This window comes from Pollachius pollachius, assembly GCF_949987615.1.
Source record: "Pollachius pollachius genome assembly, chromosome: 17".
NCBI lineage: Eukaryota > Metazoa > Chordata > Actinopteri > Gadiformes > Gadidae > Pollachius > Pollachius pollachius.
In genome coordinates this window covers 18,950,888-18,961,280 of record NC_136950.1, presented here as the reverse complement: position 1 = coordinate 18,961,280, position 10,393 = coordinate 18,950,888, and the positions used below count along the sequence as shown (strand labels likewise).

General features: G+C 50.4%; 1 protein-coding gene across 1 annotated transcript in view; it reads right to left on the bottom strand.

The window, feature by feature from the left end:
* Positions 1-3,743: 3,743 nt before the first annotated feature.
* LOC307088585 (gamma-aminobutyric acid receptor subunit rho-3-like) overlaps positions 3,744-10,393 on the bottom strand; it is a gene marked incomplete at its 3' end in the record, with an annotated part of 10,464 nt that continues 3,814 nt past the window's right edge. The window contains exons 5-8 of the mRNA XM_079754516.1: positions 9,217-9,369; positions 9,038-9,099; positions 6,457-6,588; positions 3,744-4,061 (exon numbers count right to left, since the gene is read on the bottom strand). Coding sequence (XP_079610642.1) covers positions 3,744-4,061; positions 6,457-6,588; positions 9,038-9,099; positions 9,217-9,369 — 665 coding nt within the window. The remainder of the gene's footprint in view (positions 4,062-6,456; positions 6,589-9,037; positions 9,100-9,216; positions 9,370-10,393) is intronic.

Here is a 10,393-nt window from a genome sequence, read left to right as displayed (position 1 = left end):
TGTCTGTCTGTCTCTCTGTGTCTCTCTCTCTCTCTCTCTCTCTCTCTCTCTCGCTCTCTCTCTCTCTGTCTCCCTCCCCTCCCTCTCTGTCTGTCTCTCTCCCCTCCCTCTCTGTCTGTCTCTCCCCTCCCTCTCTCTCTGTCTGTCTGTCTGTCTCTCTCCCCTCCCTCTCTCTCTGTCTGTCTCTCCCCTCCCTCTCTCTCTGTCTGTCTCTCTCTCTCCCCTCACTCTCTCCCCTCCCTCTCTCTGTCTCTGTCTCTCTCCCCTCCCCCTCTGTCTGTCTCTCTCCCCTCCCTCTCTGTCTGTCTCTCTCCCCTCCCTCCCTGTCTGTCTCTCTCCCCTCCCTGTCTCTCTCCCCTCCCTCTCTGTCTGTCTCTCTCACTGTCTGTCTCTCTCCCCTCCCTCTCTGTCTGTCTGTCTCTCTCCCTGTCTGTCTCTCTCCCCTTCCTCTCTGTCTGTCTCTCTCCCCTCCCTCTCTGTCTGTCTCTCTCACTGTCTGTCTCTCTCCCCTCCCTCTCTGTCTGTCTGTCTCTCTCCCTGTCTGTCTCTCTCCCCTTCCTCTCTGTCTGTCTCTCTCCCCTCCCTGTCTCTCTCCCCTCCCCCTCTGTCTGTCTCTCTCCCCTCCCTCTGTCTGTCTCCCTCCCCTCCCTCTCTGTCTGTCTGTCTGTCTCTCTCCCTGTCTGTCTCCCTCCCCTCCCTCTCTGTCTCTCTCCCCTCCCTCTTTGTCTGTCTGTCTCTCTCCCTGTCTGTCTCTCTCCCCTCTCTCTCTCTCTGTGTCTCTCCGTGTCTGTGTCTACATCAGGCATGCCTAAACAGTGAGTCTAACCACTACACTGGGCCACTGGACACCACCCCCCACCCCACCCAAACCACACATCCCCTGACACTCACAAAGGCCTTGAATGCGTGTGCGTGTCAGACATTTCAAGCACTCGCAGCAAAGTCGAGGGGCCAATGGGATTGAGTCCCTCCCCCTCAGAGCGGTCAACCCAAGGGGTTCAGGGGTTAATCCCGGTCCAGTCCCGCGGTCATCTCTCCCCCCCTACACCTCGTTCAGGACCAAAGGGGTCGCCACGACGAGCCCCCTCCCTCGGCTGACACCGTCGCTACGCTTTGAGCGTTGAATCTGAGCAACATGGGGGCTCCCACAGAGACAACGACGCTAAGGGTCCCACCGCGGGCGGGCGGGCGGTTAGCCTTACCTGGAGGTAGTGCTCTGGTCGCTGAGGGGAGTGGGACTGCAGGTCGCTGGGGGCCAGCGGGCGGCGCTCTGACGTCATTGGGCGGTCTGAGGCGGGGGGGGCTCCTCCTCCGACGACGACGACGACTCCACGGGTTGACTGACAGGTGAAGGGACGAAGGGCAAACTCCAGGGAGAGAGACGAGAGCTGGGGGGGGGGGAAGAGAGAGATGCGAGCATAAAGACCTCGAAAATAAATCAACGTACATTTACCTAGCCGGTCATCATGAAGATCGACATTCAATTAGTCCAGCCTTTAGCCCTGACATAGGACCGTCATCAACCTGAGAGCCCAACCAGCTGACGCATAAACGGCACACCAGACTTCACGGTTTTTTTTGTTGTTGGACGAGTTGCATGTCGTAACGCAAGGCCTCGTTAGACAGAGTGTAGGCCTAAACACACCAGGCCCCGAACCCAGCGCCAAGTAGGCGACGAGGCGTTTAACCCCGGCCCATGCACTACGCAGTTAAACGTAATTTGCATGCTTTGCATTTTTCCAACGCACGGTTTTGACTGTTATCAACACGCTGTTATCAACACGCTTGTTCAGTCGCACTGTGCGCCTTCTTTCCACTTCAACACACGTCTAGCCCAACTTTATGCTAACGTTAGGTCTGTAACCCATCAACGCCACGACGGCCTGCAGACGCACCACAACACACGGCCAGTTCGTTGGGGGTGCGGAGAGAAGGTGTTTCAGGCCAACGATCGAGCCTAATTACTGAGTCTGACGTTAGTTTGAAAATGCTTCCCTGTTACAGGGTAAAGTCAAATGAATTTTAAACCTCGTAATTAAGAATCGCAGCAGATGTCATGAGGAGCAGATCGGGAGCAGATCGGGACCAGTGGAGTCAAGTGCGTTTAAACAGGGAGGGTTGGGAAGTCAACGAGACCCAGCGCCGAGAAAAAGTTAAACTGTGATGACGGTACTGTTATGTTTCCTAACACACGACCATGTTAAAGAAACCTCCGGTAACACAGTCTAACCCAACCCGGACTAAATGCGCGTTACCTCAAGCAGCAGCTTTCAGACCAGCCAACACGACGGGGGGTTAACATTGAACTAAAGTTAATGCAGGTGTCAATACCAACCACCGACCTCAACTAAAACCTCTGCAGGGCACAGAGACGAGTCGCAGAAACAAACAAACAACCGCCCCACGACGCGGTGCGGAAGCGCCTCGAAAAACAACGCAGGTACTCAACGACAACGTTAACTTTGACGCGCCTGTTGCCATAATAATAATAATGCGGTTAAACGACATGGCAACGTGGTAACGGTGGTTCCATATGGCACCTGCAGGCTGATAGAGCCTTGTTTTGGGACAAAAGTTACTGTCAACTCTTGAAAGGGGGGGTAGTCGATGATCCAAGGTGTATTAGGAGAACTTACCTGCGGGTTGTCGTGTGTTTTAATGTCGGTTTTTCCTGAGATCCGCGGAGCGCGAAGACCTGCGTCTTTAGTCTGCGCCGCTTCAGGTCGCATCTGAAGGCGTGTGTGTGTGTGTCAACAACATGCGTGTGTGGTGTTGCCATGGGGACTGCGTAATAAACCACAGGTGACCCTTGGCTTGTTTTTTTTTATTACACAATCAAAATCAAACTTCTTTTGCGATTGTATTGACACGTCGAAGTTGATCACGGAACACCCTTCGAGTTATCATGACGCCGAACTGAAGGTGGATTACTACCTGGATGTAGTGTGTGTGTGTGTGTGTGTGTGTGTGTGTGTGTGTGTGTGTGTTAGTTTTGCAGGACATAACTTTACAAACATTACTACCTACACCTTCAGTTCTAAGGCCAGATATACTACACATAACATCTATAATCATAGTAGTAATAACAATAACATTCTGACTGAAAAATAAACATTCAGTTATATCACGTAGAACCAAACAAAATAACAACACAAATAATAAATCGTCCAATGCTCCAGCAGTGATCAAACGGGTGCGAAAAAGTAAACACTAAAGATTGAACATCAAACATAAATTGAATCCTGATGGACTCTTTACCCCTGACCTTTGACCTCAGGGGTTTCTTCTCGGAAGTACCCGTTGAATCGATCCACCAACAGTCGTTGAGTGAACGGGAATCTGTGAACTGTTGTCCCAAGAGGGGTCCCCCATCACCTCACCCCCCCCCAAAAAAAAGTACAATAAACGGTGAAGGGACAGCAATTATACAGCGCTTTTCTAACCAGTGGCCGCTCAAAGCGCTTTACAATACTGCCTCACATTCACCCATTCATGCACTCATTCACACACCGACGGCGGTGTCAGCCACGCACGGCGACAGCCGGCTGGTCAGGAGCAGTCAGGGCGAGGCGTCTCGCTCAGGGACACTCGGCCAATAGGAGCCGGGGATCGAACCAGCGACCTTTCGGTTACCGGCCAAGCCGCGCTGCCTCCTGAGCCACATGCCGTCACTGGTCCAGGGGGTTCACCTGAGGGTGCGGGCCCCTCCCAGGGGCCCTCACCGGGGGTGGGGGGGGGGGCCCTCAGGAGTAGAGGCTCCAGTAGATGACGTTGAAGAGCAGGTAGGACATGGGGAAGACCACGCGCGAGTAGGAGTCGATCATGTAGCTGTTGCTTAGCAACAGGTCGACGTGCGCGCGCAGGGACTTCCTGCGGCGGAGGCGGACCCCCGCGCCCCCCTCGGGGGGGGCGTGGCCGGCCACGCTGGGCGCCGGGCTCTCCCGGGGGTCGGAGGTCATGGTCCGGGAGCGGCTGCCCGGGTACGGCGTCAGTTCGATCTCGTCGTCGTGGAAACAGCCGTCGAACGCCATGGCCTGGCTGGCGTCGAAGGTGGAGGGGATCTGAGAGGTCAAAGGTCAACTCGGGTTATGTTTTGTGTTTACAGTATGTTACACTATTTATCGTTGTATATTGTTGCGTCGATTTATTGCTGCAACAATAAATCGCTGTCGGTACAGTAAGGACGTTCATAGAACCAAGGGCCAAGCACCAACGATCACTAGGTTAGCCCATTCCTTGGATACAAAAAAGATAGCTTTGATAAGACGCTACACAATCTAAAGTACTATTTTTAAGTGCCAGGACGTACAACATACAATGGGTGAGCAGGAGGTCAGTGGTGGGGGACAAGGAGGGAGGCTATGCAGAGTCAAGGTGAACTCTGAACAAGGGATTCTTAAGTCTCTTGCGGAAGCTGGTAGCGACTCTGTGGTCCTGACGCCGACAGTGACGTTGTTCCGCCGTTGTCAAAATACACACGTGTTCTCAAACCTGACCCGATAATAAACTTTCAGAAACAAGCTCAGTTCCTTAATATGCCAATATTTTTGGGTCGATGTTGAAAGTGCGTCCTGCATGTAATTCCAGCGTTTGGCCAGTAGAGTGACTCGTTGTGCCGAGTTTAAACTGGTCATCCAACACCCACACAATAAAACATACAAATACACACACACACATACGCACACGCACACACACACACACACACACACACACACACACACACACACACACACACACACACACACACATAACACCCATACATGCAGACACACATTCACAGACAAAGACACACCCACACACACTGACACACTCACACATACACACACATACAGTGGGGCAAAAAAGTATTTAGTCAGCCTCCAATTGTGCAAGTTCTCCCACTTAAAAAGATGAGAGAGGCCTGTAATTTTCATCATAGGTATACCTCAGCTATGAGAGACAAAATGAAAAAAAAAAATCTAGAAAATCACATTGTCTGATTTTTAAAGAATTTATTTGCAAATTATGGTGGAAAATAAGTATTTGGTCAATAACAAAAGGTCATCTCAATACTTTGTTACATGCCCTTTGTTGGCAATGACAGAGGTCAAACGTTTTCTGTAAGTCTTTACAAGGTTTTCACACACTGCTGCTGGTATTTTGGCCCATTCCTCCATGCAGATTCCCTCTAGAGCAGTGATGTTTTTGGGCCACACGGACTTTCAACTCCCTCCAAAGATTTTCTATGGGGTTGAGATCTGGAGACTGGCTAGGCCACTCCAGGACCCTGAAATGCTTCTTACAAAGCCACTCCTTCGTTGCCCGGGCGGTGTGTTTGGGGTCATTGTCATGCTGAAAGACCCAGCCACGTTTCATCTTCAGTGCCCTTGCTGATGGAAGGAGGTTTTCACTCAAAATCTCACGATACATGGCCCCATTCATTCTTTCCGTCATACGGATGAGACGGCCTGGTCCCATGGCAGAAAAACAGCCCCAAAGCATGATGTTTCCACCCCCATGCTTCACTGTAGGTATGGTGTTCTTTTGATGCAACTCAGCATTCTTTCTCCTCCAAACACGACGAGTTGAGTTTTTACCAAAAAGTTATATTTTGGTTTCATCTGACCATATGACATTCTCCCAATCCTGTTCTGGATCATCCAAATGCTCTCTAGCAACCTTCAAACGGGCCCGGACATGCACTGGCTTTAGCAGGGGGACACGTCTGGCACTGCAGGATTTGAGTCCCTGGCGGCGTAGTGTGTTAGTGATGGTAGCCTTTGTTACTTTGGTCCCAGCTCTCTGGAGGTCATTCACTAGGTCCCCCCGTGTGGTTCTGGGATTTTTGTTCACCGTTCTTGTGATCATTTTGACCCCACAGGGTGAGATCTTGCGTGGAGCCCCAGATCGAGGGAGATTATCAGTGGTCTTGTATGTATTCCATTTCCTAATAATTGCTCCCACAGTTGATTTCTTCACACCAAGCTGCTTACCTATTGCAGATTCAGACTTCCCAGCCTGGTGCAGGTCTACAATTGTGTTTCTGGTGTCCTTTGACAGCTCTTTGGTCTTGGTCATAGTGAAGTTTGGAGTGTGACTGTTTAAGGTTGTGGACAGGTGTCTTTTATACTGATAAGGAGTTCAAACAGGTGCCATTAATACAGGTAACAAGTGGAGGACAGAGGAGCCTCTTAGAGAAGAAGTTACAGGTCTGTGACAGCAGAAATCTTGCTGGTTTGTAGGTGACCAAATACTTATTTTCCACCATAATTTGCAAATAAATTCTTAAAAAATCAGACAATGTGTTTTTCCTGATTTTTTTTTTCATTTTGTCTCTCATAGCTGAGGTTTACCTATGATGAAAATTACAGGCCTCTCTCGTCTTTTTAAGTGGGAGAACTTGCACAATTGGTGGCTGACTAAATACTTTTTTGCCCCACTGTACAAGCACAGACTCATGGTGTGTTGGTCCCTTACCCTTCCCCTTCTCATCTTCCTCATCTCCTCCAGGGTGGTGCAGTAGTTGACGGCCGCGTACTCGATGACGGACAGGAAGACGAACAGGAAGCTGGTCCACAGATAGATGTCCACCGCCTTCACATAGGATACCTGCGTGGAGATCACACACATAAAAACACACATACAGACAAACGCACACACGAAAACAACCACACAAAAAACACACACACACACACACGCAAAGACACACACACTCACACACAAACACAAACATACACGTACACACACAAATACAAACACACACACGTGTGAGGGCAGAAAAGATTGAGATCCTCTCTCTCTCTCCCAAACATCCTACACACTCCTGTCACACTCGAAAATCTTTGAGATTGTAATTGGGCTAAACGTTTATGCAAAGAAAGACTTGTATTTTCTTTCATCCCTCTGTGTGTGTGTGTGTGTGTGTGTGTGTGTGTGTGTCTCTCTCTCTCTCTCTCTCTCTCTCTCTCTCTCTCTCTCCTTCCTAATGTCGTGGATTAATGTCTGCTTCTAGTCTGCTTCACAGATCAGTCCTCCAGCTAGTTGAAGCCACTCCCAGAAATATTTGGACCAATCAGAGGCAGGGAGCATCAGTACATGACGTAGAAGGAGTGCCCAAGTCAAAACAGTTTCAAACTACCGTTACTCAAGGAAAGTGTAGCAATCAATAGAGCAACCCAGACGATTGTGTATGAAACAGACAGAATAATCAATATGATCACTCTAAACGCAGAGTAAGTGGTCTGTCAATACGACCCAGACAACCCTCATATGATCCTTCTGGAACAGTGATGTATCACAGTCTGCATTTACAGTGACTGGACCAAGAAACAGCAAAGAACCACGTCACCTTTCAGTCTGCCAGAACTAATTGGATGACATTAAGTTCATTCCCATGGAAATTGCTATTTCTCAACATAGTTCTGGCATTAAAGTGTATTTTGATAACATTATGATGTTATTCCAACACTCCTTTTCGCCTTTTCGTCTTCTTCTCTGGGGTTGACCGGGCTGAGGTTCAGGTTGAGTTGAAGCTTTGGCTTAGCCTGTGTGAGTAACTTCCTGTAGGGCTGTGAGTCACATCCATTAACTAATACTTGTGTATTTTTGAGGCTCTCTTACATGGAAAGGAGAACCCAGGTCTCTAGCTCACTACCGATCATCCCTGACCACCGGGTCACCTACTAATGACATCACTTCCTGTAAGGCTAGGGCTCTTATTGTGAAACTTTCAGCAGCTTGGTCTGGGGAAGCTGCTGTCATTTTCCTCAGAACAAGAGGCGCGATCAACGGGCCTAGTTCCACTGACTCTGTACGCGATTGGCTGCTTGCCGTCGCTTCCCTGTCGTCATTGTGTTAAATCAGCCAATAGCGCGCCAGGGGGGGAAGAAGCCAGCTTGGGGATTAGCTTCCGCAAAAACATACCCTTCTGCAGGGCGAACTCAAATCACCGGCAGAAGGGGCAGGGCTACCCAGTCTAATATCAAATAGGACCAGTCTCTATCTTACACCCCATGTCATTCTAAGCCCCCATAAACGGTGTGTTTGCATCACTTCATGTCCACGACCCCCAAGTTGATCATGTATTGATGTTAATTGATAATATAATTTTTAGTTCTTTTTTCTCTGCCTTTTACTTTATTGTTTGCATTCCCGTTCAGTTCAAAGTCTTTTTACGTTGATTCATTTGTCAACTTGAAGTATTTTTGTCAAAATGATGTCATCATTTGTCAAGATTGTCATGATTTTCTGGTGAGACTAAATGTATTTATAACATTAACCTTTGGAATGGATTTTTCTCCAGCCAAAACAAACACGTCAGACAGCGACCGCTCCAGCGGGTATTTCGGGTCACATTACAACACTCGTCTGTCGTTGAACCCAAAGAACAGGCTTGAATAGAGATGTTCAGACACTCACTCACTCACTCACACACACACACACACAGACACTCACTCACTCACTCACTCACACACACACAGACACTCACTCACTCACTCACACACACACAGACACTCACAGACACTCACTCACTCACTCACTCACTCACTCACTCACACACACACAGACACTCACTCACTCACTCACACACACACACACACACAGACACTCACTCACACACACAGATACTCACTCACTCACTCACTCACTCACTCACTCACTCACACACACACACACACACAGACACTCACTCACTCACTCATACACACACAGACACTCACTCACTCACTCACACACAGGCACTCACTCACTCACTCACACACACACACACAGACACTCACTCACTCACTCACACACACACAGACACTCACTCACTCACTCACACACAGGCACTCACTCACTCACTCACTCACACACACTCAGACACTCACTCACTCACTCACTCACTCACTCACTCACTCACACACACACACACACACACAGACACTCACTCACTCACTCACATACACACAGACACTCACTCACTCACTCACTCACACGCACACAGACTCACGCACACACGCACACACACACACGCGCACACACACACACACACACACACTGTGAGGGTGGGGCGTACCTGAGGCATGGAGGAGGACACTCCGGTGATGATGGTGGACATGGTGAGGACCGTGGTCATCCCTGGGGAGGGAACACAGAGTTCATACATTCTCCCCAGTATTGGGGCCATGACGCCTCTGACTGCACGGGGAGGGTGGGCGTGGTGGGCGGGGGGTGGGTTGGGCAGGGTTCTGTTACCCAGTGAGACGCGGGCGGGCACGGCGCGCCGGTCGATCCAGAAGGACACCCAGGACAGCAGCACCATCAGCATGGTGGGGAAGTACGTCTGCAGCATGAAAAAGAAGATGTGCCGCCGCAGGATGAAGTGGATGTACAGACGGTTGTACCAGCCTGGGGGAGAGAGAGAGAGACAGGGAGTCAGTGAGACAGGGAGACAGCCTGGAGAGAGAGAGACAGGGGAGTCAGTGAGGCAGCCTGGAGAGAGAGAGACAGGGGAGTCAGTGAGACAGGGAGACAGCCTGGAGAGAGAGAGACAGGGGAGTCAGGGAGACAGGGAGACAGCCTGGAGAGAGAGAGAGAGAGAGAGAGAGAGGGAGTCAGTGAGACAGGGAGACAGCCTGGAGAGAGAGAGACAGGGGAGTCAGTGAGACAGAGAGACAGCCTGGAGAGAGAGAGAGAGAGAGAGAGACAGGGAGTCAGTGAGACAGGGAGACAGCCTGGAGAGAGAGAGAGAGGGGAGTCAGTGAGGCAGCCTGGAGAGAGAGAGACAGGGGAGTCAGTGAGACAGGGAGACAGCCTGGAGAGAGAGAGAGACAGGGGAGTCAGTGAGACAGGGAGACAGCCTGGAGAGAGAGAGAGAGAGAGAGAGACAGGGAGTCAGTGAGACAGGGAGACAGCCTGGAGAGAGAGAGACAGGGGAGTCAGTGAGACAGAGAGACAGCCTGGAGAGAGAGAGAGAGAGAGAGAGAGAGAGACAGGGAGTCAGTGAGGCAGCCTGGAGAGAGAGAGAGACAGGGGAGTCAGTGAGACAGGGAGTCAGAGAGACAGGGAGTACGAGAGTCAGTGAGACAGAGAGACAGGGAGTCAGAGAGACAGACATGGAGTCAGAGAGACAGGGAGTCAGAGTGACAGAGAGACAGGCAGTCGGAGAGACATAGAGACAGGAGAGTCAGAGAGACAGGGAGTCCCCACAGGATGACTTAATGTAGACTTCTGAAATCTCCTTGTTGTTGCAGGAGATTTCCCTGTTGTTGTTACAATCCCAACACTCACCACAACAAACCCTGCTCTCTCCGGCTCTCACTCACGCCTTCTCTTCCTGCAACGACCCAACGTTCACCAGCCTTCTCCTTGAGCGAGCCTTGGCTGGCGTTACGCTACGGTACTTTTACGTTATGCTTATACTTTTATTCTA